Below are 26,151 nucleotides of genomic sequence, written 5' to 3'. Positions count from 1 at the left end.
GCACTGTTGTACAATACACTTGTATGAGGCACTCATGTCATGAGCTAACTATATTAGGGTTAATTATTATTGTCTAGATCTTTTACACTGCATAGAAGCCAATAGAATCGGTTGTTGAGCTGATCAAGGTTAAGCAAACATAAGCACTTCTACAATTCTGAATTTGTACCAAACAAAACTGAGCCACATACTTTGTCATTATGCCCGTGACATCAATGACATGAAATGGAAATCTGACTGTGACTTTACATGTTAATTTACTCACTCAGGGCAAGAGTACTAAGCCATTGTGTCTACCCCTACAGCGATCACGATCCCCTCGCTTTGAGTCTGGCATGCATTCGCTTGGATGTTTTGCTACATTGAACTGATTATATAATCTGCAGCAGAAAAATGGCTAGGGATGCCACTGGCTGTCTCTTTTCGTCTAGTGTGCTCGTTATCGGCTAAAACGAGAGTGAGCCATGAAAGGCAGAGAGAAGAGAGGGTGGAATGAATGGAGAAACAAAGATGTGGATCAGAATTACCGAAACAACTTCTCCATCACTTCTGGCCGCTGCTGTGGCCGCAGCACAGGCCATGTTGGCCCGCCGAAGTTCCTTATTGGCCTGCAAGGTGGAGAAATAGTTGACAGCAGCAAACTCGATAAGGGCAGAAAAGACAAATGCGAAGCAGACAGCGATGAACCAGTCCATGGCGGTGGCATAGGAGACCTTTGGTAATGAATGACGGGCGCTAATGCTCAGCGTGGTCATGGTTAGCACTGTGGTGATGCCTGTCGAAAATACATGAAAATCCAAAAAAAAAAAACAGACAAACAAAAAAACAGTTAGCTTGATAAAGAATCTGTTTTATTTTCAGTTTCCAGATGAAGTTTTTGTAAACAGCCTAAGTTCAACCTAATCCTAAACAGTTAAACACAGTAATTTAATTAATAGCTCATTCAAAATTGCTTGAATTTCATTATTTACTGCAATCTCAGCTGTGAACTTTTATTTGGGAAAATGTAAAAACATGAACATTTTCTAGGAGCATTCAAATATTTTCTGTAAACACTTTTCATTTGGCTAATGATACATTCAAAAGCAAAACAAATGTAAGGGCATATACTTGAAGTATTTATTTATTTTCTTTCATATGGATGTTTATGTGTTACTATCATTTAAAGAAGGGCCAATTAGTCATTTGGTTGTCATTTGCAGTTTGTAAAACCAAAACACACCAGACATGATTTTTGGACAGGTTTATCATGGTAGCTTGTTTCCGCCACAGAATAAAACATTTTAAAAGATAATTATCTCATAGTTGCGAGTTTACATCTCGCAATTCTGACTGTATTTCTCACAATTGCGAGATATAAGGTCAGAATTGTGTGATATAAAGTCGCAATTGCGTGTTCTGAGAAATTCTGAGAAAATAAGTCAGAGTTTATTTCTCACAATTGCGACTTTGTATCACGCAATTCTGACTTTATAATTCACAATTGCGACTTTATATCACGCAACTCAAAGATAAAATGTCAGAATTGTGAGATAAAAAGTTGTAATTACCTTTTTTTATAATCTGAGGCTGAAACAAGCTTCCATATTATAATGATAGCATTCTTAAAAAAACATGTTAATTGAAGCTAAATCCATAAAAATGATCCCATTATGGGAACCCCTAAAAGGCTCCAAGCACCTGACTGAACCCTTTAAAGTTCTATATAGAAGCTTTTCTTGTAGTTACAAAAAAAGTCTTGTTATAAGAATTTTGCAAACATCATGGTTTTATGACAGACAAAAATGTTGTTGAAGCGGATGTAAAGCATGGTTTCATGCGTTTTAATGTTCCTGTGATTTAACAACGCCTTGAGTCCAACAGGAGAAATGTCATGGTTTTGTGTATTTAGCTATATGTGTTATGAATTTCAGGATGAACCCAATCGCAGACAGTTTACAGAACACACAAGGTTTATTGATGACAAAAAACAGGGAAAACAAAACCCACGAGGTGGAAAACAGTTACAAATGACTAGCAACTCTAGACTTAGACTTGACAATAAACTACACAAAAACAAACATCTAATACAAGATCACAACTTCGCTAGACCGAACTCTTGACAAGGTACTCACAGGTAAGTCTCATACAATGTATGACAATGAACCGGCCCAGGGCAGCAAACACAAGGGGATTACGTATATAGGGAGACACTAATGACGAGAACAGGTGAAGCTGACTAGATAATAATGACAAGACGAGGATAACAAGGGGGCGGGGTTACGTAACGAGACAACACAAGCATGGCCAAAACAAAAGGCCATGTGCTAGTACACAAAACATGGATCTTGCATGATCCTGCCTCAAAACTAGAGAAAATCAAGGACACAAGGGTAGAATCATGACAATATGTCTACTATAATCCGTCTAGACTGAGACAATAGGTATTTGAAATTATTGATACGTTTAATCACGTATTGTACCCATAGATATCTGTGTTTACTTGCACGGTGTTGCCAAAGATACTGTAAATTTTACTTTGTATAATCTTCATATTATATTCCTGTAAAAATGTATTCATAATTGCTGTGCATTATGTTTTACACCGTACGTGGAATGGCGATTGAGCACGACCTGCATGCCCAAGTGGTGGGTTTTTTGCTGATACAAATTATTGTGCCAGAAAAAGCATGAAAACTTGATTATGTCTGGTCTGTGTCTCATCTTAGTGAGTTTTTATACATTTTACGCATGCACAGTAAGATTAATTGTGGACAAGGAACTTGGAAAATGCATAAAAATGCTAGTATGGACGTAGAGCATTTTCCTATGTTTCTGGTCAGGTCTTGTCCTTTAACCAACATGAAGAGGCTGATGGGAAAACTAGGGGGTGGGGAGAAGTATACTGTTATTCCATAATGGATCATAGAGACCCATGGTCTGCTGGTGCGTGCTGGCTCTATCGAATAGGCCATTTACTCAGAGCTCTGCATGAACTCCCATAGAATAGCTCCAGGATAAGTAACCATTAGTTCAGTAAGGACTGAAAAGCCTTTCAGATTCAAAGTGATTTGTCCAAAAGATGACAGATAACACTATTTAACAAGCTTTGTAATGTTTTATTTTACATCTGAGCACTATTTTACTTAATGTTTGGGACTAGCCTATACATTTTCTATTGTGTTAGATATTTTGGTAACACTTTCTATATAGCTCCATTTATATAGTATTAAGTATCGCTATTATATAAATAGATTTATAATTCATAATTCAGGACTCATTAAGACCTATAGTGCATTATAAGAACAGTAATAGTAACATCTATGTTATTTTTATAATTGCTTACAAGTCATGCATTTGCTTTTTCAATTCACATGCTCATAATCTATTAAACACTGATTTATAAATGATCAACTTAAACAACTTAAACGACTTAAACAATCAACCAATGACACAACAGACAGGGGAACACAAGGCAAGATCACATGACTAGAACAGGGGATCACATGACAGACAAGAACCAGGGACAAGAAAAAAAACCCAAACCGTGACATAGCCCCCCCCCCCCCTCTATGGGCAGTCAAGACGCCTATCAAAACAAACAGCAGACACCGGCTCAGGAACAGCAGACACCGGCTCAGGAACAGCAGACACCGGCTCAGGAACAGCAGACACCGGCTCAGGAACAGCAGACACCGGCTCAGGAACAGACGACACCGGCTCAGGAACAGACGACACCGGCTCAGGAACAGACGACACCGGCTCAGGAACAGACGACACCGGCTCAGGAACAGACGACACCGGCTCAGGAACAGACGACACCGGCTCAGGAACAGACGACACCGGCTCAGGAACAGACGACACCGGCTCAGGAACAGATAACACACACACTGGCTCGGGAACAGACAACACACACACTGGTTCTGGCTCGGGAACAGACAACACACACACTGGCTCTGGCTCGGGAACAGACAACACACACACTGGCTCTGGCTCGGGAACAGACAACACACACTCGGGCTCGGGAACAGACAACACACACTCGGGCTCGGGAACAGACCACACACACTCGGGCTCGGGAACAGACAACACACACACTGGCTCGGGAACTCACAACACACACACTGGCTCGGGAACAGACAACACACACACTGGCTCGTGCTCAGCAACAGACAACATACGCACTGGCTCGGGAACAGACAACACACGCACTGGCTCGGGAACAGACAACACACGCACTGGCTCGGGAACAGACAACACACATACACTGGCTCGGGAACAGACAACACACACACTGGCTCGGGAACAGACAACACACACACTGGCTCGGGCTCGGGAACAGACAACACACAGTCGGGCTCGGGAACAGACCACACACACACTGGCTCGGGAACAGACACTGGCTCCGGTTCTGGAACAGACACCAGAACAGAAACAGCCACAAGGACAGACGTAAACACAGAAACAAACATAGAGCGATCAGGTTCAGGCGTGACTTGAACAGTCTCTGGATCGGCAGACGTGACTTGAACAGTCTCTGGATCGGCAGACGTGACTTGAACAGTCTCTGGATCGGCAGACGTGACTTGAACAGTCTCTGGATCGGCAGACGTGACTTGAACAGTCTCTGGATCGGCAGACGTGACTTGAACAGTCTGTGGATCAGCAGACGTGACTAGAACAGTCTCTGGATCGGCAGACGTGACTTGAACAGTCTCTGGATCGGACGGGACCAGCGGCGAGGACACTGGGCTGACAGAAAGTACATGGAGAACTTCCAGGCATTGTGGGACGCGGGAAGTCCTCTTCCTCCTCCGTCTCCGAGAACGAGAGGGCGCTGGGCTGGACGGAACCAGCGGTGAGGGCGCTGTGCTGGGCGGGACCAGCGGTGAAGGCTCTGTGCTGGACGGGACCAGCGGTGAAGGCTCTGTGCTGGATGGGACCAGCGGTGAAGGCTCTGTGCTGGACGGGACCAGCGGTGAAGGCTCTGTGCTGGACGGGACCAGCGGTGAAGGCTCTGTGCTGGACGGGACCAGCGGTGAAGGCTCTGTGCTGGATGGGACCAGCGGTGAAGGCTCTGTGCTGGACTGGACCAGCGGTGAAGGCTCTGGCTGGACGTGGCTGACGTGAAGCTCCGGCTGGACGTGGCTGACGTGAAGCTCCGGCCGGACGTGGCTGACGTGAAGCTCCGGCTGGACGGTCTCTGGCTGGACGGTCTCTGGCTGGACGGTCTCTGGCTGGACGGTCTCTGGCTGGACGGTCTCTGGCTGGACGGCCTCTGGCTGGACGGCCTCTGGCTGGACGCGCTCTGGCTGGACGGCCTCTGGAAGACTGGCCCCTTGAACGACGGTCCTCTTGGCCCTCAACACTGACATCAGCGGTGGCTGTGCCACTGACATCAGCGGTGGCTGTGCCACGGTGGACATCAGTCCTGGACGCCCATAGACTGATGCCATGGCTAGCTTGATGGCTGAAGTAATGAGAAGAACAGGCTGAGGGGGTACTACGGGCTCACGGAGCTCCTTTTCCTCCACGCCCACAGTAAACGGAGAACCGCTCAGCAAAAGAGCCAGGTCGATATATTCTTCCAACGAGCCGTGTGGATCATGGGCAGGCATCACAGACCAGAGTGGTTCTGATAATCCTCCACGGAAAAAGATCATCAGGCATTCGGTGCTCATTTGCACAAGATGTGCCAGTTCGACAAAATCTGCCACATAGTCCTCAATGGATCAATCACCCTGACAGAGACGCAAGATTTGGATATCTGGGCTCAGGGTTGGCATGGCTGCTGCTGGATCTCGGTGCGGTGAGTTCTTCTGTTACATGCAGCTGAAGCAGAGGCAAAAGCAGGATCCACGTGCAGCAATGTTTTATTTAAATAAACTCAAAACTAAACAGACGTGGTAACCAGACTCAGGAACAGGACAGCGTGCATACAGCATTACAACAATACAAGAACTCACAAAGACTGGACTGAAACACAGGGCTAAATACAGGGGCAAACGATCTAAACAGGATAACAAGGGGGCCTGGTTAACGGGAAACACCTGGGAAGACTTAAACAATCAACCAATGACACAACAGACAGGGGAACACAAGGCAAGATCACATGACTAGAACAGGGGATCACATGACAGACAAGAACCAGGGACAAGAAACAAAACCCAAACCGTGACACATGGTTTTGCTTATAGCAGTTATTCTTTACTGAAATTGTACTTTAAAGGCTATTGTTACAGTGTTTTTCTGTTATGTAAAATTTAAAAAAAGATACAAAAATTATTTTTTTTTTGTTATTTTATTACAGGAATTATTGTTAATTAGCTACATTTACAAATAAACAACTTAATATGTATAATGAGCACATCTTCATGATTTTTCTAAACATTTGCTTTAGAGAAATTTTGCATTCTATGTTTTACTTAAAGCCATCAACGATGCATTTATATAGGTTACTATCTGTATTATCATTCAAAATAACTATTTATAAGAACACAACACTACTATTAATATACTATTAAACTACTATTAAAAACTAACAATATATTCACTTATTTGACAGAAATAAATCTGAATTACTAAAATGTCATTGTAACTATGATATAATAACTTTATAGGAATGCAGATTGCATCTTTATAAATAAATTAATGGAAACATACAAGTGATTTATTAATACTTCAGGGTTAAAAAATCAGGGTATAATGAGCATGCACATTAAAAAAGGAAATGCATGACTAAATTATAAAAATAATACAAATGAACAATAACTGTTCTCATAATCCAGTATAGGTCTAAATGGGTCTTTATAAATATATTTATATAATAGCAATACTATTCTATAAATAAGTATAAATGGAGCTATAAATCATTATGTTTTTGATTTTGTAATTGGTTTTGATGTTGTTAGATTATTGCAAAAATACTAATATAGTATATTAGTAAAATCAATATCAAGATATTAGTACTGTCAATCCAATGGTCATACAGTCTAGTACAATACGTCTAGTCCAAAAACAACAACAACACAACACTGCACCAGTTATCCCCATAGCTGGCTAGGTTACAGATTTCTTTCAACAACTCAACTGCTATTCATTTTAATTACACTGTAAAACACAAAACATGGTATCCACTCAACTGAATCTCTGCCATATCATGCTCACCACCAATGGGATGCAACCTCTATTCTTCGAGCCTCAGCCCCTGCATCAAGAGTAAATCCGCCCCCAGATGCCCTAGGACATGAATCGCCCTGATGAACAAAAACTTTGAATGCGCTCAGATTAGAATGCGCATTGCCAGCCTGCACAAGGGCCGAGAGTCTAGCCCTCCCTGATGATTCAGGTAAGAGACCACCAATGTACTGTCTGTCCTGACCAACACATGACAGCCTTGTAGGTACAAAAGGAATCTCCTGAGAGCCAGGCATAACGCTAGCATCTCTAGACAATTTATGTGCCAATCAATATGAGTGCACTTCCAGACTCCAGCAGGCCCAGAGACGATTCTGTTCTGCCTGTGTCTTATACTATTGTAAGACTGGAAAAACTGGAAGGACTTTAAGAGAGGGTCACTCTCTGAGAAAACAAAGGAAATTAACATTTGAACTCCCCCTCATGCACTATTGAGACAAAGGTCTCACCTCCCTCATCCTAATCTACATTTCTCTCCCCCATTCTTCATCCTGGCAGAGATCTCCCAAACTCACACAAGAATCTAAATGGTTTAATACGAATGATTATCATCAAGGTTTATACATGTTTGGTATTATTTGAAATGTCTCGGTGCGACTGGTACAAATGTCTCATTCCCAAAGAAGTAAATCAAAAGGTAATAAAGTTCTTAGGAAGTTCAGAAATATCTTCCACACTGGAGGGTGTGTCTTTGAGTTGACACCTTCTGACCATTGGACTGAATGCTAATTTTCCACTGCTAGCGAATGGTGACTTACAGGTAAATTCCACTGTGGATGATGTTTAGATTTGAAATTAGGCCTGGGTATATAATGAAACGCAGCGAGAGCTCGGGGCTCTTTTCTGTATCCAGATCAGCCTGTGAGGTCAAGAGCCGAGTCTCTCTGCCTCACGTATTTCTTGTCGGCTATTTTCCACTTTGTTCTAGAGCATTTGATGTTTTGCATTGATTACCTTGGAATTGATCATGGAATTGTAATGATACATATACCTGACATATTAAATTGTGATATTTGATTATTCTAATTGACTTTGACATTATTTTCATTCAAGAGTTTAAAAGAATAGTAAAACATTCGCTCACATTTAATGATGCACAGATATCATTAAAGCCTTTTTACATTTATGGAGTCAGATGAATTAACCGAGAAAAGAGAAAAGACAGTAACACGCAAAGACCTTCACCGCTAATTCGAATACCGCCATTGGATCGAGTTAGACGGCCATACTATTATAGACTCTTTGGTCTCTATGGTAGGCGTGCGCTTCAGTGAGTGTGCGGTTTGGCGAGGACACTACTGGCTGGTCGCTGACGGTTGATCTTGCAGTTCGGAGATCAGCTGGCACCTCTGGTGAGATGTTCCACAGCATAGCAACTTCTGATGAATGATTCTCGCTGGGTTCTGCAAACTATTTAGGAGTGAATTTCCCAAAAGCAACTATGGTCTGTCGTTACCAATAGAGTGCAATGGAATTTACGACCATAGTTAGCTACCAGTGCTTTAGGGAAACATTGGTTACACCATCCAGTTTCAGCGTGGTCCGCCTCATTTCATTGTCCGTAATTCTCCAGTGAATAATCAAGGACACAGAGCCACAATCTTGCAAAAACTCATCGCGTTCACCAAGAGGAGATAAAAAAAAAAAGGCAGAGGAATGCTTTTTGGATCATTTTGCCTTTTAATTTCATCTGACCATAGAATACAGTCTCTTTTTACGTTCCAGTTGTGTCTGAAAAATATGCTGGAGTTTGTTTTTGGACGAGCGAGGAGGATTTTTTTTAAACCCTCCCAAACAACATGTGGTGATATAGGGGTTGTTTGATTATTATTTTTTTTTTGGGCTTTCTGACCCCCAAGCCTCAAATAATCTCTGCAATTCTCCATCTGTGATCCTTGAAGAGTCTTTGGCCACTCAGACTTTCCTCCTTACTGTGCATTGAGGCAATAGACACACGTCCTCTTCCTGGCAGATTCACAACGTCTTTAGTTGACTGGAACTTCTTAATTATTGCCCTGATGGTGGTAATCACCAAATTTGTAATGAAACCATCCTATTTAAAAAATATCATATTAATCATATAATCAAATGTTATATTTATTTGTTACTTCTGTAAAGCTATCTTCCCCAATGTGTTGCTACCTTGCCGTGCTGGGGAGGCTTGCGTGCTTCAGTGACCATGAGGGCTATACCGGCGGGGGCAAGGCCCCTGTTAGGTTCAACCAAGCCGGGCAGGACCCATGGTAGAGGACAGATGAAGAGCAACACCTGGTGCTCCAGGTTGGGGGCTGGGCGTGGGGCTAACAACCCCACCCCGAAAAAAGAATAATGTTACAGATTTGCGAACAAGAGATTCAAAACTAACTAAGGCCCTGGGAGAAAATGGACCCATAGCTGGAGAAAGTATGACGCCTAGTAGGGAAAGCCCTTTGGAAGCTACTAGGCCAACAACCATCATCTCCACCAGGACCACCACGAACATGGAATGTCTGAACCATGTTTGAAGCTCAAGTGGCAGCCAAGATGAGACACTGCAATCTAGATCTGCTGGGAATCAGCAAGTCTAGGTGGACAGGCGCTGGTCAGAAGAAACTAGCCACAGGGGAGCTGCTGCTGTTCTCAGGCCACGATGAAGCAAATGCACCCCACAGCCAGGAAGTGGCCCTGATGTTGACAAAGATGGCGCAGAGAGCTCTCATTGGAACGGAGGCACATGGCCCACGGATCCTCACTGCCTGCTTCTGCACAACGAACAGGAGGATCAACATGGATATCATCCTATGCTATGCCCCTAACCAATGACAGCTAAGAAGATGTCAAAGAGGATTTCTATAACAGGCTGCTGACCATCATCCAGGCATGCCCAAGACGAAACATCATTGTCACCATGGGTGACTTCAATGCCAAGATCGGCAGTAACAACCAAGGGCATGAGGAAATAATGGGATCACAAGGCTTGGGGGAGATGAATGAGAATGGGGAGAGATTTGCCAACCTATGTGCCACTACCAACCTAGTCATAGGCGGGAGCTTCTTCCAACACAAACAAATACATAAGACTACCTGGATGTCACCAGACCTGATGACGGAAAACCAGATTGACCATGTATGCATCGGGAAAAAGTTCAGAAGATCTCTTGAAGATGTACGGCTCAAAAGAGGAGCGGATGTTGCATCCGACCACCATCTCCTGGGCGCCCGCATGAAGCTCAAGCGGAGCCGGAACTGGACAGGACAATCCAGTCAACGCCAGAGGTATAACATCAGTGCTCTGAAAGAAACAGCCAGGCTAGAAGTGTTTAGAAGTACACTCTCTAAAAAGGCCCAGATCCTACAGCAGCGGATCGACAGAAAGACCATGGATGAAAAATGGCAGAGCATTAAAGAGGTAATAACATCAACATGTAAGGGAGTGCTAGGTAACAAGAAGAAGGGGCAAAAATAATGGATCTCAGTGGGGACCTTAGAAAAGATCCAGGAGAGGAAAAGGAAGAGGGCAGAAATAAACAGTAGCTGCACACGTGATAGAAAAGCCAAGGCCCAAGAGCAGTATACAGAAGCAAAAAGAATAGTAAAGCGGAGTATTACAAATTACATGGAGAGAAATGGCAGCAGAGGCCGAATATGCGGCTCAAAATGGTAACATGAGAGAGCTGTATACAAACATCAAAAAGCTCTCAGGTAAATTCAGCCAATCAGAGAGGCCAGTTACAGACAGAGAAGGAAAAGCTATTCCTGGGATAGAACAGCAAAAGCATAGATGGGCAGAGCATTTTGAGGACCTCTTGAACAGACCATCTCCATTAAACCCAGTTAATATCCAGCCAGCCAGCTGTGACTTTCCTATCGTTTGTGGCGTTCCATCGAAGGAAGAAATGTATAAGGCCATCAAGCAATTGAGAAACGAGAAGTCAGCCGGAACCAGACACCATTCTTGCAGAAGTTTTAAAAGTGGATGAAGTGACCACTGTGGAAATGCTCTACCCTCTTTTCCAAAACATCTGGGAGGAGGAAGACATTCCAACAGAGTGGAAGGAGGACTATCTCATCAAGCTCCCAAAGAAGTGTGATCTTAGTTCCTGCTCCAACTACAGGTGTATAACACTGCTGTAAACCCCATGGCAAGATATTAAATAGAGTCCTCCTAAACAGGATAAAAGATGTGGTCGACCCACATCTCACAGACCAACAAGCTGGCTTCAGGAAGAGTAGATCCTGCATTGACCAGATAACAACTCTGCGGATTATCTTGGAACAGTCTTTGGAGTGGAACTCACCTCTCTATGTCAATTTTATTGACTACGAGAATGCTTTTGACAGCGTGGATAGGCAGACCACCTGGAGTCTGTTGAGATACTATGGGGTACCAGAAAAAATCACTAACATCATCAGGAACTGCGAGGGAATGACCTGCAGAGTGGTACATAGCCAGCAGCTTACCGATGCCTTCCAAGTGCGAACAGGGGCGAGACAAGGATGCCTATTGTCACCCTTTCTTTTCCTGTTGGCAATAGATTGGGTAATGAAGACATCAACTGCTCAGAAGATAAATGGCATCCTATGGACACCTTGGACACAATTGGATGACCTCAACTTTGCTGATGACCTGGCACTTCTTTCCCATACCCAGCAACAAATGCAAGAGATTCTGAAGGGGAATATTTGCCTTTTGTAAATGACGATCGGCCGTCTAATGATCGCGCTTCTCCCGGTACATCTTTGCTGCGCGATGGTGCCGCCCGCGCCTCTCCCGGTACAACTTTGCCGTGCAATGCTGCCGCGCGCGCTTCTCCCGGTACATCTTTGACGCGCAATGGTGCCGCTCGCGCTTCTCCCGGTACATCTTTGCCGCGCAATGGTGGAATAGGGAATAGGGCTGGAAGTAGCGATAGATCTTTGGATCCAGTCAGAGCGGCTCGAGGTGGGAGTGGCCGAGGTAGACAAGGCCCTGCTGTGCATGGGAGAGCCGGGAGATGTGATAGAGGCAGCAGGGGTGATCTGGCTCTAAATAGGGATGGAAATAGCGATGACAATGGTGGCTGGGTTTTTTTGAGAAATGAAGTAGTGTATCAGGACTAGATCAAACACTTTGATGAGCCTGTTGGTTATTTAGGAGAGAAAGATTTTACCAGTCCTGCATCCTTAGACTTTCTGTCCCTTTTTCTGACTGATGACTTCTGGAACCTCATTACAAATGAAACCAACAGATATGCTCATCAGTTTCTAAACTCCCAGCAGCTGAAATCCAATTCCAGATTTCATAATTGGTATGATGTCTCTGTCTCAGAGATGAAGGCCTTTCTAGCACTGCATTTGTGTATGGGGCTGGTAGAGAAGGCAGAAATTGAGGATTACTGGGCAGAATTTTGCCCAACTTACACACCTGGGTTTGGCAAAGTAATGTCTAGGAACAGATTTGAGATCATTCTGTCTTTCCTCCATTTCACAAACAATAGTGAGTATGTGGGGAGGGGTCAGCCAGATCATGACAGGCTGTTCAAGGTGCATCCAGTGATTGACTTGATAATTCCGCTTTTCTCAGCTGTTTATGGTCCACTCAAGGAGCTTTCTCTGGATGAAATGACCATAGCATTCAAGGGAAAGTCCACCTTGAAACAATACATCCCTAAAAACCTGACAAGAATGGCTACAAGGTGTATGTTTTGAGTGAGGCCAGCTCAGGTTTTATTTTGCAGTGGTCCATGTACACTGGCCAAAATGCTGATGCTGATGCTGATTTAGGTGCCACCCATCTAATTGTTCATCAGCTGATGGCCCAATACACAGGGAAAGAACATGAGGTGTACATGGATAGTTACTACATATCACCAGCCATAGCAAACAAACTGGCACATAATGACACTGGTATGTGTGGGACAGTGAACTGCAAAAGGCGTGGTATGCTGAGGTGTCTGAGACAAACTGAGTTGCCTTTCAGGAAAGGAGATGACCCAGTGTTCATGAGACATGACAAACTGCTAGCTTGTGCGTAGCATGACACAAAGCGTCTCACTATGCTCTCTTCATGGGTACTCATGTGTTCGGAAACATATCAGGTCAAAGCAAAGCGACACAGGTTTTCGTGAGATAAACCTCGTGAGGTTTCGTGAGAGCCACAGAGGCTCACTGAGCGCCATTGGCTCCGCGTTGCAGATGATCGGCCAGATTGTGACGTTTGTTCTGATCGCACACGCTCTAAGGGCCGCCGGCAGACAAAGTACAGGTGCAGTCAGTGTGGTGTAGGTCTTTGCGTCGTGCCATGCAATGAGAGGTACCATACTCTCAAAAACTATAAACTGTGTCACTTAGATACCTGATTGGGCAGATAGCTGGTCAACTGATCAAAAAATAGGCACATGCATTTTACTATGGCATAGTAATAAAGTAATAATTTACTATAGTTACTTATAGTTTACTGTTGATTTCCTCTTTTCCTGATCATTTGGAATGAGGATAAAAAGACCACAAAAAACCCCACTCCATATATATTTTTTCCTGAATATTACTGACAAACTGATAAAAAATTAGGCTACTGTTCACATGTGTTTTACTACTAAAGTATTGTAATATAGTAATAATTTAGTACTTTCTCCTGTTATTGTTGGTTTCCTCTTTTCTCATAATTTGGAATGAGGATATTTTTTTTTAAAATAAAACATGCAAATAAGTTCAAACATCAGTTCAATATCTACTATTTCCTGAATATTATGAAATTCAAGAGGGCCGCCCCCTGATGACATCATAATATGCAAATTGGATGAGTATATTTACACCCCACATAAACTTTCAGTCATCCCCAACATTTTTCTAATTTACAGTAGATCTCTATCTTTAAGCCCTTTCAAGCCACAAGCTTTTGAAATTTTTATGTCAAAATCCAGCATTTTTTCAAAAAAACCTTGGCGCCTAAAGAGTTAACTCCATGATAAAGCCTGTTCTACTGTACGGTGCAGAGACCTGGAGAACAACATTCACTACCATGAAGAAAATCCAGTCCTTTAATACACCTGTCTCAGACGAATCTTAAGGGTACGCTGGCCAAACACCATCAGTAACCTGGATATGTGGCAACGAACAGGACAGCAGCCTATTGAGGAAGAGATCCTCCAAAGACGATGGAGATGGGTTGGCCATACCCTTCGCAAGCCTGCATCAAGCATAGTAAGACACGCCCTCTTTTGGAACCCATAAGGGAAAAGGAAGAGAGGCAGGCCAAAGAACAGCTGGCGCCGCGACCTGTAGGCAGAGGTGAAGAGGTCTGGCCACACATGGGGCCAGTTAGAGAAGTTGGCCTAGGACCGGGACGACTGGAGAGTCCTTGTTCGCGGCCTATGCCCAAAGTTTGGCGGTAGGCGTAAGTAAGTAGTCTGTAAAGCTATATTAAATTATTATGGGATCTCAGTCAATGCTTTCAGAATCTTAACTTTTTTTAAATAATCTGGTTTCTATATTTTTGAAATTAGCATATTTTAATGACAATATATTTATTGAACCAATTTTTTATCTAAATAAACTGTAATTAGTACATACTTTGCTAAAGTGATTATTTTGAACAATTATTAACTTAGACATTATGCAAAACATATTATTTTAGCTGAAGTATTTGTATAAATAATGTGTGCCTATATATATATATATATATATATATATACATATATATATATATATATATATATATATATATATATATATATATATATATATATATATATATATATATATATATATATATATATATATACTGTATATACCAAGGCTGCATTTATTCATTTACCAAAAATATGGTAAAAACAGTAATAGTGTGAAATATTATTAAAATAACTATATTTGAATATATGTTAAAATGTAATTGTGGCGAGCAGGAAGACATGCCTAGTCATATGCTGTCACTTTACTTTATATTTACTATGATTATGTTTAAAAAGTCAATGTCATGCCTGTTACCATCAATAAAGGACAATCTTACAGACATCTCTCATCAGTAAAACAATCTTTACTTTTTGCATTTTCACCACACTGTACCCCACCTTCTCAAAACATGTTACTTTAAGGACAAAGATAAAATCTTTGATGATAAAATCTGCCATCCTATCCACATCAGGACTAGCTTGCTGTGTTTTTGTTGGACTGATGTGGGTGATCTATAGGGCAGTTCGTGGTCAATTGGTTGAGCAGATAGAAATCAGATCAGTTTTGTCATCCAAGAAGAGACTACATTCAAGAGAGAGAGAGAGAGAGAGAGAGAGAGAGAGAGAGAGAGAGAGAGAGAGAGAGAGAGAGAGAGAGAGAGAGAGAGAGAGAGAGAGAGAGAGAGAGAGAGAGAGAGAGAGAGAGAGAGAGAGAGAGAGAGAGAGAGAGAGAGAGAGAGAGAGAGAGAGAGAGAGATCTGCTATCAGGACAGACCAGTCAATGTACTTAAATAGGTCAGTTGACTATCTCTGAACTTATAACTTACACTCATAACTACTGTATAAAATATCACTAATAGCTTCATTTACAACTTCATGGCCCTACCAAATTATCTTATATCTTACTCGAATAAATGTAATTTAAGCTTTTGTCTTCACAATCTTAGTAAAAATATAATTGAATGTTCAACTTCAGTTTCAAATCAAAGTCTGATATTTAGACAGAGCTTTTGTACATGAGAACATGTTTAACGTGTCCTGAGCATGAATAGAAATGTAGTGAAGAAAGAGAAAGAATGCAAAGGAACAAACACTAATTGCCTTAGGGGCAAAATAATGCTTTTAAGGGCAAAAAGCTGGTCCAAATTAACCTTAGTCAATTACACCTCTTAACCAAATGCTTTGGGTTATTTCAGCTCTTAGTAGTAAAAGATTGTGATGTAGAGCAACTACAATAGAAATGGACAGTGAGTGCCTCTACCTATTCATCTCTACACTCTAAAGCAAGTCATTTGTCAGAAACTCTCACTCCTATTCTCTTTTACACTGTTTTAAGTTTTCTGTCACATCTATTTTCACAGACATAACACTCTCACCTCAGAACTGAGAAACATGCTGTAGGTTACTAACTTCTCCACATGAGCCGATGTTTGCTTGTAATCTACTGACATGGTGTAATTAACACCTCACTCAGAGCAAGCCATTTTTATACAGAAGTTGTGACTTTATCAGCAAAAGAAGAACATATCCCAATTACAGGCAACTAAAGCTGAAATGCACCTGGCAACTTCCCTGACTGATACTTTAATATCTCAATGCATACGTTTCTAGTGTCCCTACCAAGACACGTGGTACTGAAAATTCAAATCCTGATGTGTTCATAAGACAAAAACTTCAGTTGTAGGTTATAGACTGACACACTCCAAATTGCCAAAAAACTCATTCTAATAGCTCCAATGAAACACAAGCGGGAGACCACAAAGAATGGTGCTTTATTCTTGCATAACAAAATTAATCAGCTGAAAAGGCAATGAGGACAAAGTAAAAGTTATTACATTTTAAGACTACTTCATAAAGACCTAGAACATTTTGGGGCCTGTACTTTCCTTTGTTTTGCTAACCCATTCTAGCAGACATAATTGAGTGCCTTATATCATTTTAAACAGGATAACTTGAAGTTTAAATCTAGCTCATTTAAAGTCAAAATTTTACTTTTGTCTGTGAATTGATGAATTTACCACAATTAAGGGAAAACTCCAGAAAATGTTTGGTGATTTTTTGTTTGTTTTTTACTCTGTGAACTCCTGAAGTCTGCATATATATATACTGTTATAGGCGCTTTTCAGTGAATTTTTAAAAAAAAAATGTACATTGTTTACTGACAATGTAAATGTGACCCAAGAAAAAAGTTCATGAAGTAAAGTCAATAGAAACATTGTTATATAATAACAGAACAATGAATCACAAGTATTCTGTTATTTTGTGTTTGTTTTCATGCACACAAATACTTTCACTTTGCGTTTGTTAAAATTTCAAAAGAAACATGTTACTAATTGGTGGTTCAAAAGACCAAACCTAAGTTTATTGTTTGAGTAGATGATAGTTTCAACAAATCTGGGCATGGGGTAGGACTACACATCAACAATCATTCCTGCTCAGAGGAACAAACAATAGATATTTTTAGAGTGTCATAAGACTGTCTCTGTCTTTAAGGGTTAAGTAGCACTATTAGTGTGCAGTAAAGTTTAATGCAAGATATCTCCATACTCTTCTGAAAAGTTGAGTAATCTTCACATGTACCCATGTTTCTATTTTATAAATGAAAAAGAGAGCAAACAGAGGAAGGCAATGAAGAGGATCTCAAAATGTTTGCTCTTTATACTGCACCACCACAGAACATGGGCCAAGGCACGTTAAGTGATTTAGGACCATTGCCAACAGCTGCCAAGAAGAGTGCATTAAGATAATGAAGCAGAAATGAGATCTACATAAAAAAGTAAAATGTGCATCATCTCATCAAAGGTATTAATAAGTGCCTAGCAAATTCATCTGGTTTCTTTTTGTGGTAACACTTTAGTGTGGGGAACACATATTCATAAACTACAACTTTTGTAAATTTACTGCTTATTAATACGTAGTACTGTAGTTTTGTAGCATTTAAGTATAGGTATTGGGTAGGATTAAGAGATGTAGAATATGGTCATGCAGAAAAAGGCATTAATATGTGCTTTACAAGTACTAATAAACAGCCAAATATATTAGTAATATGCATGCTAATAAGCAACTGGTCAGAAGTGCGAATTTGATCCTCAAATAAAGACTTGGATGTATATTTATGCTTTTTATGAAAACTTTCAGTATCAGTCTGGCAATTCACAACTCTTCACTTTAAATTGTGCTAACTTTTCAGTGTATAATAATTTTTTTTGTATCTGGTGTGCTTAAAATTCAAACACCTTCTTCTGCTTTCTCTGGCTCAGTTCCAAAACTTAGCGAGTTGCTTTGTCCTCTATTGCCTGTATAGGCTGATGCCTTTTAAAACAGCATCATACCTTAAATGTAGCTCCATGTGTGATTGATTTGGAACACTCTAAATGGGCGGCAACCCAGAGTGCTACTTCTGTAAAGCATTCAAGTGACTCAACACACAGTCAATTAGGGGCCAAGCACCAAAAGTCCGCAGGCACCCATTGTAATCGCTAGTGTTCTTATGGTTCTTATTCTTTTTCCACCATGGCAGTCAAATCCAGCCCATAGAACCACTTGAGGGAAAGTTTGGAAATTTGGTACACAGACAGGGAACAGTCTAAATATTTACCACAGCAAATTTGGATTCTCTACCTCAATCCCTCTAGCGCCACCAACTGTCCAAATTTGCACTCACATTTATGATAATAACGTTTGAACCAAAAAATGTTTCCTCAGATTCCTTGGCTCAAGACAATTCGATTACACCATATGACATAATTTCTCATCATTAGTCAAATCGTTCTCAAATGATGGCAAAATGATAGTGAGGCTGTCTCTCAGCAAAGCTTTAGCATATTCAGACCAATCTTGGTTTGTGTTATGGCAACCATGACCTGAGGATACCTGCATAGTTTCGGCGCAGTGCCAGCTACTGTAGTTGTCAGGAGATATGAAAAATGGCTCTTTTCGCTCACAACCTCTGAACAGTTTGGCCAAAAATCACAAAAATCTTTAGATCTCGTTGTACTCGGTCTCAGCATGCCAAGTCAAACGATACATCATTTTTCCACAAAGGCCATTTTGGACGTTGGCTGTTTTGCATTTCTTTGAAACCCTACTTTTCCGAACCATTGTTCTGATTTTCACCAAATTCACTTTAGATCATCTTTAGACCATGCCAGCAAAAATTATAGATTTTGTGTTGAAAAACAAAACCGTTATCGTTTTACGTATCAACTTGTTTGATGGCATGATGCCAAACTGTATCTGAAGTTGTATCTCAAGTTTTTGCTGTATTGTCACCAACATTTTTGTATGTCATTGTCAACCCCACTACCTCCACAAATTGGTCAAAAGTTATAAGCAATGAAATCATATTACAAGTGATTGTATTTATATTTTTTTTTCCTAAAATCATCTACAAGCATCTAAAATAATCTGGCCCCTTAATCACTACTAGCAGCTATATTTTGAGTCAAATGAGTCAGCCATTAACAAAATAACAATGAACTCAGAATAAATAGCACACACAAAAGGTAAAATAGTCTAAATGGTCTATAGTCTTTTTAAAGAATACTTTTCAGCATTTAATTAATTATTATTATTATTAATTATGTCACTTCTACAGATTTAGGATTCTCATACTGGTGCTTGCGCAGTGAGCCCAACAGACAAACAGTTTGTGAGGAAGCAAAAAACAGATGCTTACCAAACACAGTTCTGGCAGGTACTGACTCTTTGTCAATCCAGAATGAGACCTGTGCTAGGATCACAGTCATAATGCAAGGGATGTATGTCTGGATCAAGAAGAAACCCATTTTCCTTTGCAGGTGGAAGTACACCGTCATGACTATGTATTCACCTGCAACAGATGGACATATGACATTAGTGGCATAGGCAAACCTGAACAAGTCTTCAAGAAACTGTACATTCCATAGAAATACATTAAAGACGAATATGAAATCATGTTTAACAAATGTCACATTCAACACATTTGTTTAAAATTTATTTAAATCAGGACAAAGAAAATATAGTTTTTCAACTGAAAAAAAAAATATTGGCAAGAGGTTGGTATTAAGAAAGCTCTCGGCATTCGTGCTCAGCAAACCAGAAAACATCAATCATTGGTCACTAATTCAAACGTCCCAAAGATCATACCTGTGTTTGACTTCAACCTCTCACTAGACACTGTCTGTCCAATGAGATCATACTGTAGTAGACTGGAACTCTCTTGAGGAACTTCCACTGAAAATAATGGTCCTTTCTTCCATGTGTAAACAATCTCACTCATTGGATAGGCATCTATATAATAGGCACAGATCAAAACTAAAGTCAGTCATACCAGTGAAACCATTCAAAGGGAATATGTGCCATTTTAACATACATACAGCTGCCAAATTTCAAAGGGCATGAATGTCCATCCATTGGGAAATTGATCAATCGCATGGGACACTCTGCATTGATGGTTAACCTGAAAACAATAAACGTTTTACCTTTAGTTTATGTGAAATAACAGATGACCTTGTTAAACCCTATATACAGTGGCATTCAAAAGTCTGAATTCATATAGGAAAATCCTTTGTAAAGAATACATTTTTTTTTTAAACCGGATTAAACAAATAAGAATACATTATTAAATAATTAACCAGTACATGGTATATACTGTAATAGAATCCACTGTTGTTTTATTTATTTATTTATTTGTTTTGGACTGGTAAGATAATGTGTTATTACATTTCTACTGGAATTTTAAAGAGCAAGTGTGCAGTCCATCTTTGACTTGGAGAGCAAATGTTCTGGCACGCAGGTTACCTCATGGTGTACAGAATAGTTCCGTTCTGCATGATGCGGAACAGCTTGTTGGGAGTGGTCATGTTGTGCGAAATAGAACGTTTGCCATTTCGGAAGAAAGTGTCCGGTGTCCAGATATTGCTGACCATTAGGTTGTTGAGACGCAGGATCTCAATGGGGCCCTCAAATTTCAGCCGGTCATCAATCCATGTTTGCCGAAAAAACACATCCATTGTGTATTCCTAAGAAATTATTATTCTTTTTAGAGTTTATCTTTTAGATATTCACATGTGGTTTCCATGACTGCAGTTTTAAATCAACAGAAATCTAAACTGTCATGTGCAGAGCATGTGATTTTTGTATATATATATATATATATATATATATATATATAAACAGCAACCCAATATACAAATTTGTATGAGTGAACACATCAGGAAAGTGTCATCGGGTATGTATACGAATCAGGCTGGTATACATTCACCATCAGGAATGGTATTTTTATCTTTTTTCCTCACTAATCTTGGCAGAGATTTATCTTTACTGTCTTTCGGATTGTCACAGTGCATCACATGGCAAGCGAGGTGGTTTTGGACACTGTAGGAAAATAGTGTAGTGTGTAACAGAGGAAAGAAAGCTGAGCCGGGACCCTCACTGTCAGGGATTGTCAACCAGATTAAAATCCCTAAGCTTCTATAATGACATCCTGCCCAAATGTCAGAATAATGAAGCCAGGCCAACATGAATAGAGGCAGTGGACATAGAAAACATGCAATTACAGAGGATTTAGGTTTATATGCATGATTGCATGTATCATATATAATTGTTTTTAATCACATACCATTTCCACATCAGAAACAGGACCAAAGCTGGTGACAAATATGTCCGTTTTAACCTCTGTGACAGGACCTATAGTTGTTCAAATATAAACAAGTAATAGAAAGAAAGAAAGAAAGAAAGAAAGAATTAAAGAAAGAAAGAATGAAAGAAAGAAAGAAAGAAAGAAACAAAGAAACAAAGAAACAAAGAAACAAAGAAACAAAGAAACAAAGAAAGAAATATGCTCCTTAGTTCACTCATTACAAATATTTTAAACATAATGACTTTATAAAGCAGTAAGGCAGTTTCTGATGATGAACTTGAGGAAGTCTGGCGTGCAAAGTCCAGAATAATTTACAGAGAAAATGAAAGCAAATGTATTTAATAAACTACACTAAATAACACTTTAATATGTTAAGTAATTCCTGCAGTTTCTTACCTCCAAAACCAGGTCGGAGTCTGTTGTCATATCCATCTAACAATCTATCCAAAATGCGCGTAATGTTATCCAAATAAATCCTTGTCTCAGTCGGTGGATTTGCCAACACCTGCCCAACACTGTCAACATTTTCATACATGAATAAACAAAGCAGAAAAATAAACATGTGTGAAGTCAGTTAAAAACACTTTGCTACTTACCAAGACAGGAAAAAACATGTGCGTATCCAAGCCATGCTTTACGCGCACTCTCTATCCAAGTGTCCCCTTGTCAACTGGTGTTAGTTGCACATCCCATAATTTATGTGTGCAAAAGGAGCTGGTGTGGTTGCGAGGCTTGTGTGCGTACCCTAAAGCTTTTATGCGTGAAGTCTTGCTGGAGTTCCTCAGTGGAGTTCCTCTTCTGACTCACTCTGATGGAAAACTAAAGTGCTTTTAAAGAGGCAGAGAGATGTAACCAAAGGACATTGACAAAGATCGAATAAAGCATTATGAGGGATTAGAAGAGAAAGACTGCTGAAATGTTCTACTGTTTGAATTTACATGATGATTGCTGTGCTTTTTTGTCAGATTACAAACTTGATCATTAGTTAATGTACATTCAAATACTAAAAATGCTAAAAAAAACTTTACTTAATGTATTCACATTTATAATTAAATTTGCCACTACTGATCTTTTAAGCATCATATAATCTTTTCCAATTACTTATTAATGAAGGTTGTTTTAAAGTGTTACCAAAAACATGTTGTGTTTGCTTACTGAAACATATTTATTTATTTCAATGATAAATAAATACTTGTTTATATCTCATGACTATCTTGCTTACTGTTAGGATGAGAATGTATAATATTAAGTAGAAAGATGTTTTTGTAATTGTTTTTTGTTAAAATGTGGATGTTTTTTTATGAACTATGTATTTATTTATTTTTGTTTTGTGATTATTCAATACAAAATCTCTGATGCAATACAATTTCATGCTCAGTTATATCATTGGCTGTCATGAAATGGTGATAAAATGTCTCTTTCTCTGCTGATACTGCCTTTTTCACACACTCAGAATTGATGGGATCACATCTGCCCCATGATAGCTCTTTCCACAGGAGCTTATTCAAATGATGCTGTTGGAATCTGCTGGCATAACCTGTACCACTCACATTGAAACAACTTTGAGCCATCATCCTAATCCACAGTCATGAGGTTTTAATGCATCGAGTCATCATCCACCATTGGATTTATCTTACATTTTATGGCCATTCAGTGTACACTGTCAGTGAATGACAATTACATGGTGACATTTGATCAGCAGGATTTACAATTCTGCACAGTTTCATCAAAGACCTTGGATAAGTGAAGTTGCCATTAGGTTACTTCTTCCAGTTGTTGTCCACTCTCAATAATTTCATGAAATAAGGTCAGTTGGATCTATACCAAACCCAGATATGAGAATCATAGAGCTTTCAGGAAATATAATAATGGCTGAGGATGTTTTTGATATGACTGTTGAACAATAAGATTGAATGTGAAATACCAATAGAGACAGGCCTGTTGACTTCTGAAGCATTGCAAGAACTGGGAGGCAAAACCCAAGCAGAGCGGGTCACTGGAGCATGAACAGGGGGTAAAGGTGTGCAAGCAGACATGGATACTGTCCTTCTGGTCACAATAACACTACACCCAAGCAAATGTTCTCTGTTTGGTCAGTATGGCACTTATATAACAGTGTAGCTATTGGCTCTTACAGAGGGAGGGGGTTATGAACAGGGCACTGAAGGCAGTAATATGAACATCATACCAACTATAAATTCAAGTTACACAGACTGACATTGTGCCATGTGTGGATGCTATATAGAGCGCATGAAGACGAAGAATGCATAGAATGGTATTTTAATAAAAAAAAATCCAACAGATCGCCCGCAGGTATCAGAAGCAAAACAGCAACCATTTAACGAAGATGAAACCGGATACTAGGAAAACAACAAGACAGGGAGAATATATACATGACAAGAGCCCGTCTTACGGAGAGCCTTGGCACTTCCTATTAGCCCCATTGTATCATCTTGGTTGCAGTTCCATTAGAATTCCACTGGAGGTGATCGCGGGCGAGTGCAGAATGAATGGGAGTGTATGGAGCTAGGCGGCTAAATGTATCCCTTTCTCCTGCTTGTCATTGTATCAATGTAGATTTTATTGTTGATTCCGCAAGTTCAATATAGATTATAGTCCAAAAGTCGAATGAACGAGTACTTATGTCCTTTCGACTTCTTACAGGTTAGATCGTTGTTGGCCGGAACACGCTAGCATTCTGCTATTATGTGAAGTCATCTCATTTTTTTAACGGATTTTTAGAACAGATAAGTTAAAAACGCAATTTTCAACTGAGTGTATTATCTTAGCAAGCCCCCCCCCCCCCCCCATTTGAATGCAAATTTCAAATTACTTCACAAAAAATTACATCCTGAGAAAAGTGGATTTCTGGGGATGAAACCCCATAGACTCTCAAAATGCCATCTCAGTGTGGACGGAAGGCCAACACAGAAAGAAAAAGATGCACTTTCAAATGAAAACATATTAGTGTGGACAAGGCCTTAGAATGACACAACCAAACATATTGAACGGAGCATAATCCTGACGCATTGTATGTGAAATTCTATTTATACCGATGAAAGATGTGTACCATATGAAATATCTTTCTGTTAAATCACTAGACAAACAATCTTTTTAGGGTTCCTGCTGGACATCCCCGTTTAATTAATACAATTGCTAGATTATTTTAACCCTGGCACAGAACATTTGGTATTCATATAATTTGAATTAGAATAAGATGAATAATATCATTGTCACAGAAGGATCAGGATGATGGAGGAGACTGCTGTAAGCCATATTTATTAATCAGTCAATGGTAAATACACACAAGGTGAAACAACGAGAGAGGGGGGTACTGCACAAAAACATAGGGACCATTTAACAGCTGGATCATACTCTGTTTGCAGCTGGACTTATGTTGAAGTGTTTCCTGTTTCTTGTTCCATGTTTGTAGTCCTTTTTTTAATTGGTTGTCCTGTTCATTAGTCTTAATTGTTCCCAGGTGTGTCATGTTAGATTGTTAGCCCTTGTGCATTTAAACCCCAGTATTTCCTGTGTTCTTTGTCAGGTCTTGTCCTTGTACAACTGTTTGTCTGGTGTTGTCAGTTCTGCACCTGGTGTTCAGTTTTGATCCTTGTCTCCCCTGGTTTTTAGTTATTCTTTGTATTATTTTGTAATGATGGGAAACCAAGGCTTTCTGAAGTGTTTGAGGCTTTCATCAAATTGTGTCGAAAAATGGTTCATTGCTCAAAGCTTTTAACACAATGTGCATTAGCAACATCTGGTAGGGATGGGCAAATGAAGCCTCATGAAACACTGAGGCTTTCCCCTGATTGTTCCGGGAATAGATTCAAAGCTTCGAGAGTGTCGAAAACAACGCCATCTGGTGTTTAGCAAAAAATGAATCAGCCAAAACCCGGTGAAAGAAGCTTCGTCGGACGACGCAGCCACCATGCATTCCCTGGTGTCATGTTTTGTGCACATATAATAGCCTAATAGTGTGTGTCTTGTATTTCTCTCTGTGATAAATTTGTTTAACCATTAAGCTGTGGCATTTAATGTCAATATGAATATCAATATTATGTAATAGAAGAATAATGTACACATATATTAATTGCATATGGCAAATATATATATTTTTTTTCCTGAAATAATTTGTATTCATTTTAATTGTATGACTGGGTATTTAAAATGTCTGAATGAAAACTTACCAGTAAAGTAAGTTGTACCAGAAAGACTCGGGAGATATAATGATGTAACAAAGCATTCATTTATTGACAGCCCAGGAAGCAATTATTTATAAATTTATTTGGCATAGGTCCCGTCCGTAGTTCATAATCCGAGGGTAGCAGATCTGCATTTCCTCCCCCGGGAGGTATAGACAGGACCATCCTGGTGGTGGTGGGGGAGGGTGGAGGTTATTGTCGGATTAGCATCTGCAAACTCAAACATGTGTACGTACCGATCTTTTATACAGCGAGTATAGGACATGATTGAATAGATGTGAAGGTAATAAGTGATGTAGTAATTAGGTCTTCCTGGCAGAACATATACTAAAGCTTACATTTCTACCAGAAATACTCGGGAGATATAATGATATACTGTAACAAAGCATTAATTTATTGACAGCCCAGCAAGTAATTATTTATAAAGTTCTATGGCGTAGGCCCCGTCCATAGTTTATAATCTGAGGGTAGCGGATCTGCATTTCCTGCCTGAAGACTAAGGCAGGGGTGCAGCTGACCC

The 26,151-nt window shown here is 40.1% G+C and overlaps 1 protein-coding gene across 4 annotated transcripts in view; it reads right to left on the bottom strand.

The window, feature by feature from the left end:
• gabra6b (gamma-aminobutyric acid type A receptor subunit alpha6b) overlaps window positions 1-22,304 on the bottom strand; it is a 50,454-nt gene extending 28,150 nt beyond the window's left edge. For 2 of the 4 annotated variants that reach the window (XM_077224873.1, XM_077224874.1), the window contains exons 1-9: window positions 22,023-22,231; window positions 21,823-21,941; window positions 21,406-21,473; window positions 20,586-20,806; window positions 20,162-20,244; window positions 19,932-20,075; window positions 19,483-19,635; window positions 714-775; window positions 528-608 (exon numbers count right to left, since the gene is read on the bottom strand). In XM_077224873.1, the coding sequence (XP_077080988.1) occupies window positions 528-608; window positions 714-775; window positions 19,483-19,635; window positions 19,932-20,075; window positions 20,162-20,244; window positions 20,586-20,806; window positions 21,406-21,473; window positions 21,823-21,941; window positions 22,023-22,057 (966 nt within the window). In that variant the 5' untranslated portion in view covers window positions 22,058-22,231. Of the gene's footprint in view, window positions 1-527; window positions 776-19,482; window positions 19,636-19,931; window positions 20,076-20,161; window positions 20,245-20,585; window positions 20,807-21,405; window positions 21,474-21,822; window positions 21,942-22,022 lie in introns of all 4 variants that reach the window. The other 2 variants (XM_077224872.1, XM_077224871.1) reach the window with 2 other exon arrangements.
• Window positions 22,305-26,151: the final 3,847 nt, after the last annotated feature.

Source organism: Siphateles boraxobius, unplaced genomic scaffold (assembly GCF_051911475.1).
Source record: "Siphateles boraxobius isolate OS27281-9 unplaced genomic scaffold, OSU_SipBor_1 92, whole genome shotgun sequence".
NCBI classification, from domain to species: domain Eukaryota; kingdom Metazoa; phylum Chordata; class Actinopteri; order Cypriniformes; family Leuciscidae; genus Siphateles; species Siphateles boraxobius.
Note: the sequence above shows the minus strand (reverse complement) of the source record. Positions and strands in the feature narration are given on the sequence as shown.